The sequence below is a fragment of the Pongo abelii genome, chromosome 5 (genome assembly GCF_028885655.2).
Source record: "Pongo abelii isolate AG06213 chromosome 5, NHGRI_mPonAbe1-v2.0_pri, whole genome shotgun sequence".
NCBI lineage: Eukaryota > Metazoa > Chordata > Mammalia > Primates > Hominidae > Pongo > Pongo abelii.
Window position 1 is genome coordinate 11,999,868 of NC_071990.2, and position 26,327 is coordinate 12,026,194.

General features: G+C 36.3%; 1 protein-coding gene across 9 annotated transcripts in view; it reads left to right on the top strand.

Annotated features, from left to right (window-relative positions):
* HIVEP1 (HIVEP zinc finger 1) overlaps positions 1-26,327 on the top strand; it is a 225,368-nt gene that overhangs the window by 68,096 nt on the left and 130,945 nt on the right. For all 9 annotated transcript variants that reach the window (XM_054557197.2, XM_054557203.2, XM_054557202.2 and 6 more), the window contains one exon: positions 20,327-20,380. In XM_054557197.2, coding sequence (XP_054413172.2) covers positions 20,327-20,380 — 54 coding nt within the window. The remainder of the gene's footprint in view (positions 1-20,326; positions 20,381-26,327) is intronic.

Here is a 26,327-nt window from a genome sequence, read left to right on the forward strand (position 1 = left end):
ATAACATCTAGCTTAAAGCAAACACATTGTATAGCTGTACAAAAATGTTTTTTATATTCTTATTCTGTAAGTTTTTTTTCTGTTTTTAGAGTTATTATTTTTTTACTTTTTTAACTTTGTTGTTAAGAACTAAGACACAAACACACACATTAGCCTAGCCCTGCACAGGATCAGGCTCATCAGTATCATTGTCTTCCATCTCTACATCTTGTCCCACGGAAGGTCTTCAGGGGCAGTGACACATATGGAGCTGTCATTTCCCATGAGAACAGTGCTTCTTCTGGAATCTCTCCTGAAGAATCTGTCTGAGGCTGTTTTATTATTAACTTTTTAAAAAAATAAGTAGAAGGAGTACAGTCTAAAATAACAATAAAGTACAGTAAATACATAAACCAGTCATATAGTCATTTACTATCATTATCAAGCATTATGTGTTGTACATAATTGCATGTTCTGTATTTGTATATGACTGGCAGTGCAGTGGGTTTCTTTACACCAGCATCACCACAAATACATGATGAATGTGTTGCATTATGATGTAGAAGGGCCAAATGTCACTAGGCAATATGGATTTTTGGGCCGGGTGCGGTGGCTCATGCCTGTAATCCCAGCACTTTGGGAGGCCAAGGCCGGTAGATCACTTGGGGTTAGGAGTTCGAGACCAGCGCGTGGCCAACATGGTGCAACCCTGCCTCCACTAAAAAGAATTTTTCAACTCCTTTATAATCTTGTGAGACTACCGTCATACATTTAGTCTGTTGTTAACTGAAATGTCATTATGGAATGCTTGACTGGATACTAATATGAAAGTCTATTATTTAAAAAATTTAGGATTCTCATACTCTAAAAAGTCACTATCCAGATTTCTACAGTTTGAACTTAAATTGAAAGTGAAAGCTCTACCAGTAGGAAAACACCAGCTAGTGACCAGACCATTTATAAAATTTGGCTCCACTCAACCACCTCCATGATTTTAGGTTACAGTTTATTTCCCCTCCATCTGGTCAGTATCTTTGTCAGTTTCTTGCAGTTTTTTAATTTTCTCACTCATAATAATTTTATTTACATAGTATGCATTTGAAATAGAATGAGAACAAAGCACTCTCAATTTTCTCTAGTAACCAAACATGATAAAACACAAACCAGGATCTATTAAAGTAAATGAGAACTCGAGACTCTGAATTACGAATCAGAATCAGTAGGTCCTGACTTGATCAGTCTGTAGTGTTCTGTTCCAGCATTCTTTTGAAGCATTTCCCTTGGAATAAGCCCCCACCCCTTAGTCTCATGTTCCAAATTCAGTGTTATGTGTACACATTGACTTCTCATCCCTAATAGACCATTTCTGGTTCTTCATTTGTTCATGTAGTAGTTAACCTATTGATTCCAGACACTTCCCTCGGTTATGTGTGTAAATTGTGCAAGCCACTGGATGTACAGTGCTGAAAGTGGGTCACCTCTTTGATAGTGGGGGGCTGGCATTGCCAACCCTCCTGCCTCCCAGCCAGAGCCCTCTGTGCCTTGTGAGAGACTCTGATCGCTCTCCTGATATACTAACTCTTCACCACTCTCCTCTCACCTTGTGTATTTACTTCCTGCCTCACACCATTGTTCCCCAAATATTGTCTTCCTTTTCCTATTTATACCCTTCTTCATGTTCTTTCCTCAAAGAAGCATTTCCTGTCAGCCCGCACACTTTGCCAATATTCAACATGTTGAAAGAGAACAAATTATTAATTTTTTAAGAAGCACTTTAAACAGAAGGTACTTTCAGTTTTTCAAAAGATTTTCATAGCTGATAACATACTTGCTATTTGCTGTGTATGTTAGAAAATAGATTGGGAGGAAACCATCTATTTTATTTCGGTTTTGTGTTATTAAAAAATAATCATTTCAGCCTAGTATTTTAAGGCTTTTGAGAAATAATGTGAAATAATTTATATTACTAAGATTTAGGGTTGTATGAGTTCATTATTTATGGGATGGCCTTGGGCTTGAGGGCATTTTTAGATGAGTTAATTTTTTGTAATCTGTTTTATTTATACATATACTGTAAATGCTTTAATTCATTGTTATTTTTGCTTTAAACAATTATCTTTTGAAGAACTAAAGAAAAAGATACAGTCTTACATTTTCCTCTGTCTTTTTCTTCTTATAAATTGGGATTTGGCAACCTTTTTTTGTAAGACACAAGATAGTAAATATTACAGATTTTGTGGGCCTCCTAGTCTGCAGTCTTTGTCACATATTCTTCTTCTTCTTTTTTTTTTATTAAATAAATAATGCATGGGCACTACAGAAACAGCGATAGGCTGAAGTTGGCCTGTGGACCATGGTGTCTGTCCCCTGCTATGGTGCTTATTTCCATCTGTTGTCATTTCCCATCAGCCTGAATCAGCCCCTTTTAGCATTGCTTATAATATTGGCAAGAAATTGTCTCAACTTTTTTCTGAAAATATCATCACTTTGCTTTACTTTCAAAGGGTAATTTGGCTAGATATAGAATTCTAGTTAGACATTTTTAAATCCTGTTGCCTCGCTGCTTCTCCCTCCCCTTCCCCTCTCCCACTTCGTGTCCCTCCCTTTCCTCATCTCTATTCCTGTTTTAATCTGTTGGTTTGCTGTGACATGTCTATGTGTAGTACCCTTTAGAGTCATCTTCCCTGGGTTCACCGAGCCTCCTGAATCTGCAGGCTGATGTTTTCAGTCAAGTTTGGGGAATATTCTTCTATTCCCTTTTTCCAGCTCTCTCTTCTGGAGCTTTCGTTGCATCTGTGTTAGATTACGTGATATGATTCCACAGTTTGTTCATTTTTTTCAGGCTTTTCTCTGTATGCGTTGGTTGGATAATTTTTGTTGACTTGTCTTCAAGTTCGTGACTCCTTTCCTAACAGCAGTGCCCTTTTTGCTGTTATTCTCATCCAGTGAATTTTTATTTCAGCTATTGTACTTTTCTGTTCTAATATTTCCATTCTTTTTAGAGTTTCTATATCTCTTCTGAAATTCTTCTACTCTTCATTCATTCTTTACCCATCTTTTTTCTGTAAATTATTTCCTATATATTATAGTTATTTTACATCCCTTGTCTGCTGATTCCAACGTCTTTGTCTTGTGTAGTTCTTATTCTTTTTACTGCTTTCTCTGTGTGTCACATTTTTGTGATTTGTGTGCCTAATAATTTTTAATCACATAGAGAACAATGTGGATATGTTTTAGAGGCTCTCTATTGTCATCTTCATCTAAAGATTATCATGTGTTTTCTAGCAGGCAGTTAAATTACTATCAGATTATTTTATAGACTGGTGGAGGCTTGGTTTGAGGCTTTTTAGAGTAGGTCTGTTGAGTTGCCCGTAGTCTGAAGTTTCAGTGGAAATACAAGATGTTTGCTTGGCTACTCTATCCCTGGCAGGACTTGAGTTCCTAGCTCCTTGTCCCCCATATTGAGTCACTGCTGATACTTTGCTCAGTTCTTCCAGTCTTCCTTTGGGTGGCTTTACTTTGGGTTCCTTGTCTTCTACACAAGCAGTTCAGAAGACAGCCAAGGATTTGAGGGTTTGTTATTAGATTCTACACTCCCTCCTCTGAGTCTCCATCTTTTCTGGGATTTCCGCTCACTGTACCTACCTCCTTCCAATTTCCAGCTGCCCCAGACCCCATCTCTGTGTCCTCCAGCTCAGTAATACTGCTTCCTGCCTCACTGTTCCTAGGGGACTGGCCGTTGCCCTGGGGGAAAGACCATTTAAATGTGACCTCACCTCCTTTGCATCTCAGCCTTTAAGGGTCAACACATATAGTTTCTGCCAGCTCTTGGTCACTCTCCAGTGCTTTCATTAAAAAATATATATTTTCTCTACATTTTTATTGTTATTAGAAGGAGGGTTAGTCTCATATAGGCTATTCTGCCATTACCAGAAGCCTGAGTCCTAAGTGAGTAGATATTAAATTCTTGGGGAACCTTTGCCATCCAGAGTTTCATCATGTTAAAGGATTAAGACACTCTGGGAAGCCTCCTGAGCTGGCAGGTGGAAAAATAAGATGGTGCTGGGATCCTTTTGGTTGGTGAATTTGGGTGCCCCCGGTTGACTGGCAGGGTTTGTAGGTGAGCTGGTGAGAGGTCCCTGCACCACACACTCCCCACCTCACTGCTGCTGGGAACAAAAGTAGATTGATTGGAGTGGGTGTGCACCGTGAGAGCTGTACATCACTGTTCTTTCTTGCTTGTGCATTTGTAGAAATTGCATTGTTTACTGTATGTTATAGGTACTTATGTATGAAAACATTTTATTTGATTAAAATATTTTCATCTCCACTAAAGCCTAGGTTCTAAAATGGGGGATACTGCCTTACTCAAAGGTTGGCATATGGCCGATTCTAAAGATGATGTGAGTGTCCTATGCCAAGCACAATGCCTGATGCACCGATATCAGTGATTTTTTCTTTCCTGTCTACTCTCTTCCACTCTATGAGAGTTGTTAAAAATAATTGGATTGGGAAATTAAGAAAAGGAAAGATTATATGTTTCAATTACCTACTTTTTAAACTTATTTTTCCATATGGCAAAATAAGGGTAGTGTGTACTAGTAAGAGCTATATTACTATATTATCTGGGTAGAAATTTAACAACTGAAAAAAATGAAAATGAGCAGAAAAGTTAGTGTTCAATAGCACCATAAAAATGTACCTTTGAATCCTCATTCACAGTGCAAGAATAATGATAGTGTAGTGTAGGTCTGTAACAGAGGTTCTTGACCTGGATTTAGGGGTCTCCGTAGATTGCTGCAGTCCTTAATTGTATGAAAAAGTGTGTGTGTGTGCGCGTGTGCTGTACGCTGATCATGAGATTTTTTTTTTATAGAGATCTTTTGAAGTTTTATTCTTTTTAAAAAATTATCACTTTTTTAATAGAAAAAGTGATGGATCAGTATCGGACTAGGATGATGAAGATGTAATTTATAAAGATAAAAAGAATGTATCCAAATTTTCTTATGTCTTTTTATTTTTGATAGTATGTGTATATACATAAACAAACATGAAAAATAACCTGGAAACTAATGTGGTAATATGTTAACAGTGGCAAATTGGGATAGTTGAAATACTTTCTTCTTGTATTAGATATCGTTTAAATTTCAAAAACCAAAGTTAAATCTCACTAAGTTAGTTAGTTCAAACAGAAAAGACAGTAAAAAAATGAATGAAACCTATGTCTTTCTCACACCGCCCCTTTCCTCAGAGCTGACTGCAGCAGTGACTTGTGTATCCTTTCATGCACACGCATAGGCACGTAGACACGTGCATGATGCAGATGGAAGTGTACCATGTACATTGCTCTGCTCCTTGGGTTTGGTGTTTTAGATTTTGTATCTTGAAGCCTTTCCAATTTTCAGATTCTTAAAGGGGAGGTCTTTGACCCCCTCTCCCAATCCCCTCGAAAGGAATGAAGAACTTTGGATGTCATATTTCTAGAAATTGTTTTCTATTCTGTTACCCTTTTCAGCTTTGGTGTGTGCAAACCTGACTCCTAGTGGTAGTTCAGAAATTATTTCCTTTCCTTTGGGCTCCGATGATTTTTAGGGGCAGTGACCTTTTGAATGCCCACTCTGCGCTGGCCTTTAGCTGCTTCGCCTCACTCGTCTTGCACTGTCACATGTCATTTCTTGTTTATTATTACTAACACCACAACAACACGTGTTAAGAGTTTGGTAATCTTTCAGTTTTTAAAAAATTTCAGATTGGGCTTTTTTTTTTTTTTTTTTCTAAACTTCATTATGGAAGTTTTAAAAGGATTACAAAATAGAATAGTGTAATAAGCCTTCACTTACCTATCATTCAGCTTCAGTAACTAACAGCTGGTAGCCAGTCTGGTTGCATTTACTACTCTGGCTACTTCCACCCTCTCATATTGCTTTAAAGCTAACCTCGGGGATATCATTTTATTCATATGTTTTCATTATATAAGTGCCAAAAGATAATGGATATCTTTTCGTGTCATCACAATACCTTTATGAAACAAACAAAAATAAAGAAGAGTAATTTCCTTAATAATATGGTCAAATATCCTGTCTATTTGAATTTCCAGTTGTCCCCAGTATTGTAATTTTTTAAATATTTCGTTAGAATGAGGGCAAATAAGTTCCACCTATTTTATAAGTTGATGTATCTTTTGTGTTCTTTTGATCTATGGGTATCCTTTCCAATTCTCTTCTTGCTTTTTTTGCAGCTTATTTGTGAAAGCAACTGAGTTGTTTGTCTTATAACTTTTTTACCATTGGTCTTTGTTTTTTCAAACGGTCAAATATAGAAATATGTTCTATTAAAGAATATTAACTGATTGCTTTTAAGTTTTTAGATATTCTTTCAATATCATCAGATTATATTTGAATATACATTTGTTGCCTAACATAGCTCTGTTTATGGCTTTGACTTGTATGGGTTACTAATTAAGCACATGTTTGTTGATTTGAAGTATGGTATACTTTTTGAAAGAAAAACTCACAAGAAAAAATTGTTCAAAATCAGATAAAATTACTTTGAAAACATCTTAGAGAGAGAGATGCTGTTTTAGTCTGTTTGTGCTTGCTATAACAAAACACCTGAGACTGGGTAATTTATAAAGGAACAGAAATTTCTTTTTCACAGTTCTGGGGGCTGGGATTCCAAGATCAAGGTGGCAGCACTGGTGAAGGCCCTCTTGCTGTGTCTTCACGTGGAGGAAGGCGGAAGGTTAAGAGAAGGACAAACCCTGTGTCCTCACATGGCAGAAAGGCAGAAGAGAGTAAACCCACTCCTGCAATCCTTTCTTATATCAGCACAGGTCCATCATGAGGGTGGAGCTCGCATGACCTAAACACCTCTCAGTAGACCCTGCCACCCATTGCTGTTGCATTGTGGATTAAGTTTCCAACACATGCATTTTGGAGGGGACAAAAACATCCAGACCACAGCAGATAGCCATATCTGTGCAACAGGTAGTGAGTGAATGTGTCTGCCAAATTTCTGATTGGGGCTGAAGGAAAGAGAATTCTTGTTTCATTTTTAATTAGAATATAGTCAACTACTTAACATTACATGAGAGAGGCCTTTTCAGAGTGTCTGTGATGTGAGCATAGATCACCTAGAGTAAGTTTTCCATAGAGGTGGGTCTTGCTGGAGGGATGATGTATATCAAATAGGAAGCCAGGGCCCTAAACTACAACTTCCAAAGCCCCAGGAGGAGCCCAGAAACTTCTCTTACTGACAGAGTTTTCTTCCTAAGTGAATTATCTGAAGCATCGTGAACCTGAGTCACATGCAGTGAGGCCTCAATTATAACTGGATTATGTAACAAAAATTCAGTTTTAAATCTGTGGTTTGGTGCCCAGACCACATTTGCCATTAGTAATAATGTGTCATATCAGATTAGGTTTTCAGCGTAGCCTGCAAAAGGTATTTAATTTGCGATGTACCTGACTTTATTGTCACTGGCAATACAGAGCTCATCCTGCTAATACAGAGCTCATCCTGCTAACGTCATCCCTGGTGGTGATGCCATTGTGCCCAGAGGGACGCTTTGTTCAGGGTTACATTCAAGACTCTAGGTGGGTGCTCTCGTGCCATGGGATCCTGGACAGGAGCTCTGAAGTCCTTGGCATCCTTGTCATAAGTCATCCGCACTTGTCACCTTTCGTAGGCATGTGATGGGGAAGTGAGAGCTTCCTGAAGTAAGGAGGCTTCTCAGGGCATGTGTGAAACTTACAAGGGGAAGATGGGGCTGGAGATCCACCAGCTGAAGGTGCCAACACTGATGATAAATCCAGTGTCTGGGGCTGGAAGGTCTTAAGTCTTAGCTGTTTGTTTGGTCGTTGGGTCTATAGTAGAAAACTGAAGTATCAGTATATTATTTATCTCAAATTGACATTTCATTCTGTTGAGAGTTCTAGAAGAAATGTAATGGCATTCTTCCCTTTCTCATCTTCTATGCCTCTAAGTCTCCCTCTTCTTACTCAAGAGGGGGTTGGACAGTTATTTGCACTGTTTCTGTTCTCCTACTCCCACATTTTAAATTTTCATCCTTTCCTTTTTCTCTTAGAGAATATGGATGTGTTTGTATCTGTAGTGATTTGAGATCACAGAATGCGATGGAGTACCATTTTGAAAAAGAGGCTATATCTTGCTTGCTGTTGTATTTCCCCCACAGAGAATTACTGATTCTGGAAAGGATTACAAAAGAAGAGGACATTGTTTAGGTAAGAAGATGGTGAAGAAGAATGCATATGGCAAGTTAATGGGACAGTTGTGAATATTGACTGTAGGATTAATATCTGACAGGCAGGTCTGTTGATCTCAGTACTCCTAGAGAAGGGATGTGAAAGATGCCAAGCAAAGCATTGACTCAGCTATAATAGCTAAAAAACATAGTCACTAATTGACAACTTAGCATTTAAGAACGTCTGAAAGAATAGTCTGGGTGGTGTGCGCTTCTGTTTGACTTGGTCTGCATTGTCAGGCTTGGTGCTGCCCTGTCTCTGTTGCTCAAATCCTCTGCCCCAGTACCAGTAGACCAAGCTTTTCTCAGACTGCATCTTGTTCCAACAGAACCAGAAATCTGAAATATCAAAAAGGATTTGCCCCAACCCATAGTACAGTTCTCATGGTTTCTGGTCAGCAGTGAGCTAAGTGCACAAGGCCCAGGAAGGGGAGTGGCTCGGATTTGGAGAGGCAGTCAGAGTTCACTACACTTAGTGGCTTAGTTTCTGTGTTTTTGCCCCAGGTAATAGCAGCACCTTGTATCTGAGTTCTCCTTCAAAAAAAAAAAAAAAAATACACATATATATATATATGTATTATACTTTAAGTTTTAGGGTACATGTGCACAATGTGCAGGTTAGTCACATATGTATACATGTGCCATGCTGGTGTGCTGCACCCATTAACTCGTCATTTAGCATTAGGTATATCTCCTAAAGCTATCCCTCCCCCCTCCCCCCACCCCACAACAGTCCCCAGAGTGTGATGTTCCCCTTCCTGTGTCCATGTGTTCTCATTGTTCAATTCCCACCTATGAGTAAGAATGTGCAGTGTTTGGTTTTTCGTTCTTGCGATAGTTTACTGAGAATGATGATTTCCAATTTCATCCATGTCCCTACAAAGGACACGAACTGAACTTATCATTTTTTATGGCTGCATAGTATTCCATGGTGTATATGTGCCACATTTTCTTAATCCAGTCTATCATTGTTGGACATTTGGGTTGGTTCCAAGTCTTTGCTATTGTGAATAGTGCCACAATAAACATACGTGTGCATGTGTCTTTATAGCAGCATGATTTACAGTCCTTTGGGTATATACCCAGTAATGGGATGGCTGGGTCAAATGGTATTTCTAGTTCTAGATCCCTGAGGAATCGCCACACTGACTTCCACAAGGGTTGAACTAGTTTACAGTCCCACCAACAGTGTAAAAGTGTCCCTATTTCTCCACATCCTCTCCAGCACCTGTTGTTTCCTGACTTTTTAATGATTGCCATTCTAACTGGTGTGAGATGGTGTCTCATTGTGGTTTTGATTTGCATTTCTCTGATGGCCAGTGATGGTGAGCATTTTTTCATGTGTTTTTTGGCTGCATAAATGTCTTCTTTTGAGAAGTGTCTGTTCATGTCCTTTGCCCACTTTCTGATGGGGTTGTTTGTTTTTTTCTTGTAAATTTGTTGGAGTTCGTTGTAGATTCTGGATATTAGCCCTTTGTCAGATGAGTAGGTTGCGAAAATTTTCTCCCATTTTGTAGGTTGCCTGTTCACTCTGATGGTAGTTTCTTTTGCTGTGCAGAAGCTCTTGAGTTTAATTAGATCCCATTTGTCAATTTTGGCTTTTGTTGCTATTGCTTTTGGTGTTTTAGACATGAAGTCCTTTTTAACATTTATTATAGGGGAAAATGGATGTAATTATTTGCTTACAAGGGGTGGGGCAGTGGCCTGCCTGAAAAGCTGGAGGAGCATGCTGGTGAGTTTGTTTTGTTTTTTTTTAGTCTTTGAGATCCTGGGTCTGTCCCAAACATCTGTAAATCTGCATCCTTAGCCTCAAATTCAGGGTGTGGATGCATGTGCCCGTGTGTGTGTGTGCGTGTGTGCCTGCGCATGTGTGAATCCATACTGGATTAGTAGCCCAAGTTCAGTGGACCCTGGCGTGTAGCCTCTCAGGGGGAGAATACTGTCTTGTTCTTTCTCTCCCACCGTGGTTACGATGACTACCTCCTTCCATTCGCTACATCAGAAATCATCCAGTGGGAAGAGGAAACCAATGTTGTCATACTCTAATAATTATATCCATCCCACAGTGGGCAACATATTTTGTTGTGATTATTAGAAAACTATATTATTAGAAATATGTATTGGAAAGCTTATCAATTTTCAACATCTTTATAACAATAGTTTATATATTTAAATAGTTTTTGTATCTTCAAACATTAAATTTTCAGCTGGAAAATTATGTTCTAGTTTAGGGCTGACAGTAATAATTATTAGATCTATTTTTGGTTTAATACCTATTAAGAATATAGGCTCTGGCTTTGGATTTTAGAGGTGTAATCGAATTAGACATTCTTAGCCATGAAGTGCACGTTGAAGTTTTCCTTCCTTATCTTCCTCAGTATCCACTAACATCAGCAGCAGCTTTGATAAGGCGGACAGATGCTGCTGCTGCCCCAGGTACTTGATAAAATATTGCTTCGAAGAGCTGGCTAATAAGACTTTTCTCCCTTAACTACTTGCATTTTATACAATTTTGAATCTTGACCAGATAATATCTGTAATTTAGAGAACATTGATTTGCAAAGTTGGCCACATGTTGGAATCACCTGGGAAACTTTTTAAAATGCTGATTTAATTGGTGTGGGGTGCAGCCTGAGTATCAAGATTTTTAAATGACTAATATTGGGTGACTCAAATATGCAGCAATTATTTAACAACTCTGTAATAGAAATTAATACAACAAATTTGATTCTTGTCCATGGAAATGCAAATTGTGCCTGGTGAAGATGCAATTGATTATTGCCCTGTGGATGTTGATTATTTTCACATAATTAAGCAAATTTATTTTGACATTCCTGATGGTATCTATCTATCTATCTATCTATCTATCTATCTATCTATCTATATCTAGTCTTTGAATTCTCCTTTGAATGAGTTGTAGTGTCTTGCTGTTTTATTAATAAGTGAGTTAAATCTTTAAAAAAGTATGCAGCAAAAGTTGGGTTTTACTGTTTTAGGTGATGTATAAAGGGTCATCAAAGCAGGAGCTAAAAGAGTGGGACTAAGAGGATCATCCTTGGGCTAAGTTGATTTGGCACCTGTCTAAAGAAGGTGCTTTTGGACTTTTAGCTCAGCCTGTCACCCGGGCTCTGTGGGCTCTGAAATAGTGTGAGGTTTTCGGAAGGAGACTTTGGGAGTTTGCTTTTATTTTTACTTCTTAGGGAATGCGTGCTCAACCGTAAAAGACAGTGGTCTTCCTAGCATCTTCTATGGGTAAAACCATATTTAGTATAAGGGGGAACTTCTTTCCCCCACTATTAAAAGTGCAGTTTAAGGATGGTGGTCTCACACAGTTCTCAGATCAAGGCTGCCAAATGAAAGCAGGTGATTGATATATACTGTATGTATAAATAATGAGATATGTTAAGAGACAAAATAATGTAAAATCCTTAGAAGGCTCAGTGTAACACATTTGTTGTGTGTCTGTGTACATTTTGTTATTTTCATGGTCTGTTTTGATATCAAGATGGTTTTCATAAAGAAGAAACAACGTTTAGTTGATCTATGATCTTAAAAGCACAGTGGACCTCATATCTACTTTTCTCTTTGAACTTTTAAAAGTTTTTTTCAGTATCACAATGGAAACATGCTTTCTGAAAAGGATAAGTGAACAGTTTTGCAAAGGGCAGACCATAAAAGTGTAGCAAGATGAGGCATTTCACATTTTAAATTTTATTATAGAATGTTTTGTTCCTAATCACCTTTGCTATTCCACAGCTCATTATCACACTAGGGTAGACATTGTTCATGTCCATTTAACTTTTATCTCTACTCTATTTTGTCCATAACCACTCTGGATCTTCTAAAAACCCTTGAACCATTACCTATAAATTAATTAAAACCTGCAGCTCCCTCTATCTCTGGGCGCTCTGACTTCCAGCTCCCCCCTCCTATTCAGCCATCTGCTCTTGGTACCTGTGTCACTCTTCACACTGCCTTTCTAGCCTCTATCCATCCTGTATATTTGGTCCATCAGATGAACTCCTCTCTAGCACCTTCATCTCACTGAATTTTCTCTTTCCTCCTGGAAATATCCAAACGTGGCATACCTTCTCCACTTCTTCATCCGAGTTGCCAAGCTTTGTAAGAGTAGTTGAAACCGCTGTGCAGATTGGAGACACCAAAAATGCATGGATTTCCACATTCACAGATTGCCTAGCTCCTGTTCAGCCGTGCTTTTGTCCTCACGCTTGGTTGGCTCCTGCGTTCCCATCAGTCACTTTGCCATGTTTTTACTAGTCTCTGTAGCCTCTTACACACTCACTAAACTCCTTTTTCTTTGTAGACAGCAATGTCTCTTACCTCAATACAGTGGAGGCAGTTGGATATGAATTGCCTTAAATTCATCCTTTCCACTAGCAGACTTTTCCTTTCACCTAACATTCCTTCTGTCCTCTTTTCCTTCCCTCTGGCCTAGAGAACAGCCTTGAGTCTTCCCCAGTTTTAAACCAATGCTCGGCCTGGACTCTTGATGCCCTGTTCTGCTTTCTCCAAAACCTCGCCACTCCACACCTCTTATTCTTCCTTGTATTTTCACTCTTCTTTTATTGGCTCTTTCCACTGGGCCTATGAACATCTTGGAAGAACAAAACAATCAAATAGTCAAAACTATTTTCCTTTGATCCTGTGTTTCTCTATCCCCCGCTCCTTCGCAGTTCACTGTCTTATTTTAAGCTCAGGAGTTTGTAAGACAGTTCCACTTTGCTTTCTTTTCTCCCCTCTCTCCTCTGTCCTGTCCCATCACTTCCTCAGCCCACTTCCCTCCAGGCTTTCCCCATGCCCTGCATGCTTCGGGAAACACCACCAGTGGCCTCTTCATCGCTGCATTCATAGAAAGCTTTTTCAGTCCTTACCTTTTGCATCCTCTACTGATTTTGACATTGAAACGCTGTTCTCTTGACTTCTGTGGCCAAAATACTTCCTGTTCTGCTCTTTTAACCGTTCCTTTTTTGCCTCTTTTTTTTGGGGTTTCTTTTCCTCTACTTGCTCCTTAAAAGTTGGAACTACCTCCCATTCTGCCTTAAATAGAGAGTAATTAACCCAACAGAACCACTTGTCAAAGCTTAAAAGAATGTATACAGTCTGGGGTGTCATTCGTGGAGTATCTGATTCAGTATGTCCTTCTAGAAACCTACAGTATCATGGCTCTGTAATATTCTGTCATATGTAGGTACCATAAATTATTTAACCATTTCTTAAATATTCATTCATTCAACGAATATTCATTGAGCACCTTCTATATCCCAGGTGCTATTGATTATTCAGTTTTTGTCTGTCATGAAAAGCACTCTGATAGGTAGCATTTGTTTCACTTCTTTCATAGTCTGAGGATAGACCGGATTAATCTATTAAAAGATAGGGTTTTTTAAAATCTTGATACCTGTGGTCAAATTTTTTCATAGAAAGCCCTATTTTTGCTTCTACCAAGTCTAGGCTATGGTTTTAACTGCCAGTTATGTAACAAAGTGGCTCCCGAACTCTTTACCGCTAGACTCTGCTCTCTCTAGATTCATGTATCCAAACTGCTTTGAGTTCTCGATGAATTTGCCTCTTTGCCTTTCCAAACCCTAATGCCCCTCTAACTGAATGCCCTTTACTCTTTGGATATAGTCACTCCATTACTGCATGCCTAGGAATTGCTTATTTACTTCCCTAAGTTCCTGCATGCAGGGTTGTTCATCTTCGAGTATCCTTAGTGCCGGCACACAGGAGCTAATGAATACATGCTGAGCCAAATGGATTATGTGTATGAATGTTTCCATGTTTTAGGAATTATTCAGTAGTTTTCCGTATGATTGGAACTTTGCAATTTGGAATCTATAGCCAACATTTTTTGAAAGATAATTGAGCACATTGTTAGGTTTTATTGAATTTAAATAATACAGTTTATATTAAGATATGTATTCATTATAGGTACTTTAGTAATTGGAGAAGATATAAATGGTAAAATGAAAACTGTCTGTTAATGCACTACCCTCAGATATACAGTTGGGCCTCCTTTGTAGACATATGAGTGTGTATATCTGTCGTGTGTGTGTGTCTATACATTTCTACACATTCATCTTCATGGCACAAAATGTTTAGAATTATGTCTTTTTAACATAATATATGTTGAGCATTTTCCGTCAATAAATATTTTGTAAAAAATACATTTAATGGCTAAACAAAATTCTCTTGTATAGAAATATTTAAGTATTTGTTTAACCAGCTCCATGTTGTTTTATATATAGAATTCCTGCCTAGTTATTAACAAAAATGCTGTAGTAATATTGCAATAGCAATTCATTTATTAGACAACTGTGTGTCAAGGGTCTAGTGACCCTGGCACCTATGCACTCTGTGGAGTAAGATACAGTTTGATGTGGAAAGCAAGCAAACAGACTCTCAGAATATGCTGTGAGGACTGCTGCTGCTCTAGGGGTTGGAAAAGAATGCCGGGGACACAGAGGAGTTTGAGGGAGATGTCAGGGAAGGCTGCCTACCAGAGCTGCAGGGGGACAGACAACATGGTTATTGGCTGATTTCTTTGCTCAGGATATTTGTTAGGATAACACTTGGTTATTATGATGAGGAATATCCTTTCCTATGTAATATTGAGGTTTTTTTGAAACATTAAAGATAGATATGATTTAATCAAGTACATTTGGGACATTATTTAACTTACCTTTACTCCCCTTCCTTGTCCTATTGCTGTGACAAATTATAATATGTTGCTTCTGAATATTGAAATAGCTTTGCTTCCTATTTTCTGTGAATGTGCTTCTTGATATAGATTGTTAAAGCTGTGTTCTAGTGTGGTGTTGGTTTTTCTGCCCCTTTGGCTGGGTTTGGTACCTGAGGCATGCCAGCTGTATAAAATAATGTAGAATGCCTTCTGTGTTATCCTGGGCTCTGGAGCAGTTTAGGACATGCTTTATTCTTTAAAATTTGAAAGAAGTTGGTAATAAAATTCTCTGGGCCTGGAACCTTTTTAAAAAGCAAATTCTGTGTAATGCTGTGGCGACTTTCTCAGCTTTATCAGTGCTGGTTATTCTGGTCAAGCTTTCCTCATTCTGGATCAGTTTGGGTAGTTGTGTGTTTTTCTAGGATTTTACTAGTTCATCACTATTTTCAAATTCATTAGCACAGAGTTGAGTCTTTGATTTCTTTTTCACTTACTGCAGGCAGTGTTTTTGTTTGAAATATTGCTAGTCTAGACTATCATTTTCAGCATTATAACAGCATGTCGTCTTCCTCAAAGACAAGTAAGTCCAGAGTTATTTGAGATGTAAAACTTGTAGGTTAAAATGGGTTGATTGTAAAGGTGGGTTTACTCAGTTTACTTAGTAGTGAAGACTAGGAATAATCTTCACTTACAAGAGCATGTATAAATGATTGTGTGTGCTGGATACAATTTTAATTTTATGCCATTGTCATTTATTTAGTGCTATTGAAATAGCACTTACAGTTCACAGTAAGAGTAAGGCGCTTGCACTGGCATATAATGAGAGGAAGTAGGAATTATGTTTTATTCAGTAGTAAAAATAGTACAGTTACATATGGTGATATTTTTTCAATCAGATGGTACCTCTTTCAGTAAACAGAGGTGCCTTTTACAGTTCATTAGGATTTACTTCATAAAATGTTACCAATGTGGGTTTTGAAGGCTAAACAAAGAGGGAGGACGCACGGGTGCTAGCGCAGATGCTATATGGTGCCCAGCAGAACAGCATGAGAGAAGGATGAGCTGATAGAAGTAGGTGAGACATGACTTAAATCTCTTATAGATCTAAGGGAGTAATAGTTGACTCGAGTGCTTTCAGTGTACTGATACAGCTTCCCAAATGTTGACATAATTTATAATGTTAAAGGTGATAAAATGGTAGATTCTTAAGTGAAACCACCCAGTGCCAGTTTTCAGTTTGTGTGTAGGTGCTTTTTTCTCTTTTTCTCTTCAGAATGCAGGTTCTGTGTCACTTGGCGGGTTATTGTCTTGTCAGTGTTTATATGATCAGTAAACCACTCAGCTCCATCTAATTGCCATTATTACTAACGATCATGAGCTATGTAGCTCTAGAGAAATAGGGTTCTGTGCACGACGTTTACTGGTGGTACAGAGGAGAGAGTGATGGGCTCTGGACAAGGGTGTTAGGGAAGTTTGCCCAGAGAAGCCCCATCTTGAAAGGATGCCCCACAGAGAAGGGACAGTGTGGGAGGCGCCTTCAGGGAAGAGGACAAAGCGGCTGTTAAGTCCTAGGGTCTGGTTGAGCCTGGACTTCACTGTGCCTGATCTTGAAGAGAGAATAGAAGTGGCAAAGGGCAAAGAGGTAACTAGATCACAAAGAACCTCGTTAAGCACACAGGGGAGTTTGAGCCTTATTTACCATCAAATTGCTATTAAAATGATTTGTAAGGATACGCTAAAGTAGGAGCCCCTCTGGGAGGGCCTGATACCTTTGTCCCTGTAACTGTTCACATTAGACCTGACACAGAGCAGGCATGCAATTACAGTAAAAACACAGCATTCATTGAACCAAATCCTAACAACTTAGTGGGCTGGTCCTCCAACCTGTGATGCATTGGAGCCCAAGGCTCTTGGGAAATAAGAGTCAGGCCTCTGAGATGGTGAGGGAGACCTTCCCCACATGCACTTTAGCATAGACTGAAGAATGGTCAGAGAGCAAGGGGCTACTGTAAATCCTTATTTGAAGATTATGTAATTTCTATAAATGATTTGTTTTTAATTCAGTCTTCTTCCAGAAACCCTAAAAGAAAGATTATTATTTCTTAAGGGCTCTACGACTTTTTCCTTTTGTTCAGTGGTTTCAGATTATGTTTCACTAATAAAGAGACTTCTTTTATGATTATTTGTGAATGATGAAAATGAGATATTTTTGCATCATTTTCTTACACAAAATTTTTAATTTAAGGTATCATACAAGATAGTTCTTATAGCCTTTAAGTTTCTGTGTATACATTTTTAATAGTATACATTTTTAATAGTTGCAGAACAAAAATTTAATCTATACTGTTAGTTACTTCTCTTCTAGCATATTGCTGTTTTAGCCACTGGCCTTTCTGGATCTTAAAGATTACGGATCCATTCATGTGTTTGCTGGGATCTTTATTCCAAGTGATGGCTCCTCCAAGTATATTTAATGTAAAAATTGAATGAATTAAGATTACGTGTTAATTTAAATACAGTAAGAACTCATTATAGTAAGAATGCATATTATGGGCTTCAGATTTACTGACGTGGTATGAGTATTCTTTTTGTTTGTATATCTACTTTTATTTTTAGGTAACAGCAACAGAGAAACTATTATTTATTTCTGAATGTGTAGTTCCTTGGGAAATTGTTAACCCAGATCCCAGTGATGGTGGGGAGGGCATGTTGGGGGATGTCTTAGAGTCTAAGATACCATTTTTTTCCCTTTGCCCCCCCTCTCCCAAATCAAGACTTACGGTGAGAGATGTGATTGCTGGGAAGTGTTACCCTTGGTAAAGGTTTGGCAAAAAGGATGTGTTGGAAACTGCCTCTTATATTGATGAACTTAAAGCTGTAGATTTAGAGTCTAGCAGGGAGCCCTGAAATTAATGTAGTTGTGAAAGGGGCAGGATTTTTCATTTTTAATAGGGAATTACATGTATGCATAATGTGTATGCACGTGGGATATTAGTTGAAATGTAAAACTGTATTTTTTCTCTGTCACGGTGAAAAAATATAAATAATGCTTTACATATCAGTAAACTGTCTTGTATGAATCAATTAAGAGCGTGTAGTAAATGACTACTTTCTTTGTAATTTTGGAGAGTGTCTTTAAAACACCTCGTATTTACCAAGAGAATTATAAAAACACACTAAATATAAACAGGAATTGTGATAAAACTTGCCCAAAGCAAAAGCTTTTATAATGGCTGTTACAAGCTAATTGGAGATTGTTTACCTATTGACCTGGAGCTATAGGTAGAAGCATTTGAGGAGGTACTTATTATATTTATTGTAGTAGATGTCCTAAATCGTAGTCTAAATTTATATACTGTTATTATCAAGATAAAAAGGTAACTTAATTGAAAATTTTAAAAACGGAGACTAGTATTTTGTAAGCAGATATAAACAGGTTATTTTTGTAAGAGTTTTGTTATATTGAAGTGCAAACAGAAAGTGGCCAAACTTCAATTACTTAATAACAGCTATTCTGTAAGTATTTGTTAATCATGAGTTCTTGTTGCTTTAAGCCACAACTGATTCTATTAAGAAAAGTTGTTTTTATTATATAATGCAAAATTATGTGCACATAAACTATTAAGCACAGTTGTTACTACTGTGAATATATAATACATATATTATTTATGATTCTTAAGTTTGGGTGAATTACTGGCATAGAAATAATAGTGCTTTGGTAATAAAAGTCCTTTTACATGTTTTTCAAGTACTATATGTTATGTGATTTGTTTATTATTTATAGTTTGAAAATCTGCAGGTAATTCATGTATTTTGTTTTTTAAAAGTGGGTCTTAGCCTTTTGTTACTTACACTGTGTTAATATAGATTTCATGCAAGCATTCCATATTTTTCTCTTTGAAGCAAAACTACCACTGAACGCAGGATCCAGTTTCTACATTTAATGTGTGTTTTTTTCCAGGACTATTTTCAACTTCACTCATCGTTTCATGAGCAGTAACTAAAGTTTATAAATCAGAAAAATTGTCTTATTCCAAAGATTGCCTGTACTACTCTCAAATTATATTCTGGATCTGATAATTCGCAGGAAGCAAATAAGACATTGCTGTGGGTGATACATTTATCAGGATGAAAATTTAGATTTTTGACTATTGTTGAGATGTAATGTCCTATATTTCAAACTAGCTTGCTTCCTTTGTTCTGTTCTCCCACTTTGCCTTGGCAAGTTGGATCAATATGCAATTGAAGGACGTTTGATCTGTAAATAGAAGGTTCTCTGAATTTCTTGGCCTTTCTGGCAAGACAGGGAGAGAGGCAGGTAGATGAGAGTTTGAAGGGCCCATGATGTGTGGTGTCTGCCTTTTATTTATTTGGAGTAGGATACCATATTGGAGGTTACATCTTCCATGGCCAGTGAGCAGTGGTAGGGTCAGCATTGGAGGCAACTTCTGAGCTGATGCATTTATCTAAATTGTACTTACACATTTGGGATATGTAGAATGTTATATAATTATCAGTATTGTCTTCAGTTCAGTACAAAATAGTACCCTGGGAATTTGTTCCTTTTACCATTTTAATAAGTACCCAGACCAGTGTGTTAAATTTGTAATCGATTACTGCCCATGTCATGAAGTATGTATATCCTTATAAAGTTTAAATTAATTATTATTGAAATAGAACATGCACATATTTACAAAATCCAGTTGTGCCCAGAGCCCCAGGTCAAAGAACAGCAGGAGCGAGGCACTGCTCCCAATTCTTTTAGTTATTGTTCCTGGGTTATATCTGTCTGACAAAACTGTGCACATGTGTAGCAGTTCTGCAGTCAGTTGTATATAGTCCTCTTTAATGCAGTACTCTGTCCTCATACTTCATAGATGCTGTCAGCTCTATGCTGCCAGCAAGGGATAGACACTTTCTGCCATGCCACATTTCAGCTCATCCTCGTCTCTGTTTTTCCATCCTTTTCTATCTTGTGTCTTAAGTCCTAGCTTTGCTTAATCTGGTCGTTTCTAAGCTAGTAGGCATTTGTTATATCTCTAAAATCCCTATTAGGTACTTTGTATGTAAAGATAGTATTATTTTTAGATACTTTTATTAGATGACTAGACTTTTAAAGCTGTAGTTCAGTATCTAAAGTACACTAATTATTTGCATTATGGAAACATTTATTAATTGGAAATAGTCCTTGTGACTAAGAAATGATTAAAATTATAAATTTAAAAGGGAATATATCCTTCAACAGTTTATACACATCTGTATCATAATTTATTCAACACATTTATTACTATATATCTGACACTGTTTAAAAGTAGTATGTTTACTGTATTCTTATTTGTTTAAGGTAAATTAATTTATAAATTTTTCTCTGTTTTTCTTAGACAAAATTGAAGAAGCACAAAAAGAACTTAATGGGGCAGAAGTTTCAAAAAAAGGTAAATTAAAATCAGCTTGAATGTAAACTTTATTCTTGCAATGATGCCTATACATATACCTCATAAATGTAGCCTTATGAAATAAATCAATATAGACATATCACAAAATTAGAAATCCCCTTGAACTTATTGATACTTAAAATGTTGTGGACTTTGCTTTATGAAACATTTTAGCCACATAGCACATTCTGTAACTGTTTCCCACATATTAATGTATGACTGGTAGAAGTGTGAAAGGTTATTGCAGCTCTTTTGAAAGTCCTGTTTGTGAGACTGTCCTGTAGCAATGAAAGTACCAATATAAGGAACACAGTTGGCTATGTCCATGCATGTGTGTTCATGTGTGTATTCATGTGATGCAGTTTTCTTTTTTTTTTTGTAGCGACAAAAACCTGAGACAACTAAAACAGCCTGAATACCAGTCAGTGGAAGAATAGTTGAATAATTTGTAGTATACTCATATTTTGGGATATCATGCAGCTTTGAAAAAATGTTAATTACTTTAGTTGATGGTGATGACTTATCAAATAAGAAAAACAACATCGCAATGTAGTATGTAAAATATCTTATTTTTTTGTGAAAACGAACAAAGTCAAGTGTGTATACGAGTATTTATATGTATATATGTATGCATACACACACAGAGGCTTCTGTGAGATTGGACAGTGTTGGAAAGGATTTATACACAGATATGTGTATAAAAGTGGGAAAAGGAGCAAGGGAAGATGACCCACTCATTTATATGCCTTTATATTATTTCACTAGCTGCGATGGGTGTAATTTTGTATTAAAATTAAAAACTTGAAAGGAAAAAATTGGTTTTCACCGTAGAAAACATTGATTATCTTTCTAAGTACTATAAAAAAATAGATGTGATGCAGAAGAGCATGTAGGGACGGTCAGGTAGTGAGGTAAATAGTGTTTAAACACTATCTGTTAATGAGCAGAATTGATTATATGCTTTTAATGTTGTGGGCAAATAAAGTTCTCTTTATGACATTTGTATTCCGTGATTTATTATTTATTTTGCCTTGTTGTATCTTTGAATTACAGCAGACTATTTTGACAGAGTAATTTAGCTAAATAGGATTCCAATTGAAAGCCGTTTTACAAAAAATAGCTTTTAAATCTAGTTAGACTACTGAGCAGGTATCTGTAGGGGAAATAATTTCCTGCCATCCCAGTTCTCCATCCCTTGAACCAGCCTGTGAAGCCTTCAAGATGGTTTGGGGTTGGTCTTACATTTATGGGGTACTGTGTAGCACCCCTCATGTCTGCCTTCTCCTCACCCCCCACTCCTTCCATGGGAGCTCTGGAAGGGCCATGTATATCTGACCCTCTAATGACATTCTTGCAGAAAAATAAGCATAGAAAGAGTAGAGATGTCTCCATGGCCACCTTGTCCCTTTGAAGGGTTGACTGACTTAAACGCATAAGGCATTTGAGACACTTGGATTATAAGAGGCCGTGCTTTTAAAGTTTTCTTTGTCTATAGCCAGCCTTTTTTTTTTTTTTTTTTTTTTTTTTTTTTTTACATCTAGTCATGGTTTAGAGCTGCTTCTAGTAGCAAAGTAAATGTGAGCCTGTCTTCCTTTTCCTTGTTACTTCTTTGGCAAGAGTTTTCAGAACAGTGAACTAAATGCCTGATAGGAAGGAGGAAATGAAACAAAGGTTCTAGAAAGAGAAATTGGATAATGAGGTTCAGAATAATGGATTGGGCTACAGTTGGCAGGCTACACTTATTTAAGAGCTAGGATGAATACCAAGTGAGCATTGTTCTGTGCAGTTCACTGCATAGAATTACTACTTGGCTTTCATTTTTATACAGAAATTAAAAATAAAATAGTTTTCCCTTTCAAATATAAGTAAGAAATAATATCAGTTTCTCTTTAACAACATGAAAAGTCTGAGTAACAGTGGTGTTGAGATTTTTCAAACCTTTTCTTGCTGTTGGCTGGTGTTGAGATTTTTCAAACCTTTTCTTGCTGTTACCTATTTTATTTTAAAGGATATTCATTTCTTCCATCAAAGAATATACTTTAAAAATATAGTCGTTCATTTTAGATTATGGTAAGTCATCTATAATAGATCTCTTTTTCATTGTTTTTCTGATGTACTTTGGGTTTTTTCACCCCGTAAGTTTAGCCACATTGCTTTTTAAAAAAATTATTTTTAAACACTGCTTCTAGTTCTAAGGCTTTGTCTCCATCGAAGGTTCTGTGGTCTTTAACTTATTTGAGGCTCTTTCTCCCTTTCTCTCTTTCTTGTAATTATTAGGACAAGTAACTAATTTATTTTCAGAAGTATCTAGCATAGTAGTAGGCTCTTAAAAGCAACTTCCTCATTATAGATTAAAAAAGACATTTCCTCCTGTATTTTAATAATTTAAGGAGGATTAAATCTGTTTAGTGTAATATGGAAGTAAAGAAACTGACTTTGTCTATCATACACCAATAGAGTAAAGAAATGCACTAAATTATGTTAATGTACTTATTTTATTCTTTTTCTCTTTTGAATGAAAATCAGATGACTTTAATTTGATTTATTTTGATTTTAATCAATTTGGAGATAGAGATAAGGATGCAACATTCACACAAGTGTCCATAATGTCATTATGTTTTTCCTTACAGTGCTATCTCCTGATTCTTAACACGCATTGTGCTTGACACTATTTTTAAAATTGTTGAGTGGGATTTAAATGAAATAGTGACTGTCACAGATGTGGTAATGGAATATGAATAAAATTAACTGGGAAGAAATAAATAGATCGATTAGGAGAGTTTTATGGCTTTGTCAAGCTTTAATTTTAATACTCTTTTAAATTTTTATCATACAATGTTTGACACATAAATTAACATATGTAGCATGTTAAATTACAAAGCATAAGAATGACATGGTAATCTTTGATTCTCACACCCAATTTAAGAACGGGAATGTTGCCAGTACCATTGTATCCACCCACATGCTGATCGGCAATTCATCCCATTGTCTCTTCTGTAGAGGTTTTACTGTCCTTAGTTTTGTGTTCATCATTTCAGTCCTTTTAAAAAACAATTATGTCACAAAAGTATGTATCCCCAAACAATATATTTTCTAGTTGTGCCTGAGTTTGAACTTTTAAATGAAATGATATTGTACATAGTCTTCTGCAGCTTTTTTCACTTAACATTGTTCCTAAGATTCACCCATGCTGTTGCACATAGCTGTTACTTTTCATTGTTGTAATATTACACTGTATGAAATTGTTTGCCCATTCTTCTATTGATATTTAAGTTATTTCCACCTTTTTGCTATCATAAACAATGCAGGTATGAATATTTTTATATCCTGGTGCCTATGTGTGAGTTTCTAGAGCATATATAGGGAATGTGGATGTTCAGCTCTACAAAATGATGCTATATTGTTTTCCAGAGTTTTTTTGGGGAAACTTCTTGCATTCCCACTATCAGTGTCCAAGAATTCATTTTGTACCATCAAGTACATGGTATTTTTAGTCTTTTTTATTCCTAATTGGATAGATGTTAAATCCTCTTTTATTCTGCTTTGATTTTTGTTTCCACGATTACTGATGTTAAAAGAAAAACTTTAGACACAAAAAGTTTAACAGATTTTATTTAAACAAATAATGATTCATGAATCAGGCATCATTCAGAACCAGAAGAGGTTCAGAGAGCTCTGCCGAGCAGTGTGAGCAGCAAGCTTGTATAGGCTGAACACGCAAAGTGAGAAATCACCTGATTGGCTGCAACTAGGCACCTGCCTTGTTTGGATAGGGTGTGATGAAGTATTTACCTTATCTGGGCATGATCTGATCAGTTGACTGCCTGTGATTGGCTGAAAAGTAGCTATTTTTTTACAAAAAATACTCTAAATTAGGTTTATGTTTGTTTGCGCACTAAATGAGGTTGCAGTTTGTTAGGTCATAACTCAAGGTAAGGAGACAGCCTCAGGCAAATGGCCTCCTGCTTATTTAATTTAATAATGTCAAACATGTCTTCATTTGCATTCCCGCTTACTGAAATTCTTGCTAGTATTATTTGTCCATTTTGTAAAAACTGAGTTATCTTTTTCTTAATATATTTTGAATAACTATCTTTATTCATTTTATGTGCTTTATTTTTCAGATTTATTTTTTACTTTATCTAAAGTGCCTTCTATTCACTAAAGTGAATTTTAATATTGTCAACCTATTAATTTCTTGCTTTTATGATTCATTTTTTTGTATTTTTATTTGTCTTAAATTCTTCCCTACCACAAGGTCTTAAGTATATATATATTTTTCTATATTTTCTTCTAAAAGACTTCCACATTTCAGATTAAAAATCCATCTGGAGTTTGTTTTTTTAAAAAAAAATACTTAGTTTTTTAATGTAGTGTAAGTTAGGATTCAAGTTTCTTTTTTTTCTCAAGTGGGTAACCATTGCTAATGTTGTTAAATGTCTCTGAAACATTTAGTATATTTTTCTTTTACTGTTTCATATTCATTTTTCACTTTTGTGTGGGTTTGTTTCTTAGCTCTGTATTGTGTTCTGTGAATTTGTTTACCCATATTTTAATATCACAATGTGTTAATTACTTACCACTTTATTGTCTTGATATATACAGTGTGCAATAACCAGTATACACTATATACAGTAGGGCAGATTCCTTGTGTTATTTGCCTTCAGGAATGTTTTGACTATTTCTAGTTCTTTGCTCATCTATTTGAATTTTAGAATCAGGTTTTTAAAAAACTTGTTAGAATTTTGTTTGGGTTTGATTGAATCTGGGGCAAACTGACCATCTTCACAGTTTTCAGGCCTCCTATTCAAAAAAGATTGTATATTTCTGATACTTGTGTTTTCTTTAGTGTTTTATCATTTTCCTCCATATGAATCTTTATTTTTTTCTGCTCTATTTGTTAGAATTTAGTGTTTTCCTCATTTTAATGATTTTTTCTTTTATAAAATTGTTTTCTAGCTCCTGGCAAATAAAAATGCAATATATTTTTGAATATTTATTTTATATCCAGCTACTTGGCTGCATTCTCATTCGTTATGAAAATTGTCTGCTGGTGTTTTCAGATTTTCTTGTCATATCAGCTGGGAATAATGAAAGTTTGTTTCTTCATTTTGAAATAATTGTTTCTTTTTATTTATTTTTCTTATCTTGCTCAGTTGGCTCCAGTAAAATTGGTATCTTAGACTTGTTCCTGATTTTAAAGAAAATGCTTCTAATTTTTCACCATTAAAATGTTTGCTATCTTTTTTTGTGGGAAGAGAGTCTGTATATTTTTTAGTTGCTTAAAGGTGTTATCTTCTATTTTTCATTTGTTGAAATTATTTTTAAAAATCATAAATGGATTTTTATTTTTATCACGTTTTGTTTCTATGTAAAGATGATCTTACTATGTCCTTTATTCTTTCATTCTGATGTTTAAAAGTGACTTACATATCTTTAAACCAATTTGGTCATGATATTTAATCTTAATCACTGCTAGATTTGATTTGTTAATATTTTATTAAAAAATTTTGAATCCGTGTTCAAGGCATTGGTTTATATTTTTGTTATGTTTTATAATTTTCTGTGCCTGATTTTGTTTTAAGGTTATGCTAGTTTGATAGGATGATCTGAGGACTATATGCTTCTGGTTCCCATGGAGCTGTTTGTTTGATATTGGGATTGTACCTTTGTAGGCAAGTCTTACAACATATTTTGACTTTTGGGAGGGACTGCAGGGTAGACTTTTAACTCCGAAGTGTACTTAACAATAAGGGATTATCCAAACATTCTATTTTCTCTTCAGTTTTAGGAAGTTGTATTTTTCTTATAATTTATCCATCTTATCTAAACAGTCACATCTATTGGCAAAAAATCAGTCCTAGTATTTTCTTACTGTCTTTCATTTCTGCTGGGTGTGTAGTTATGTCTATTTTTTATTGCTTCTATCATTCATTTGTGCCTCTCC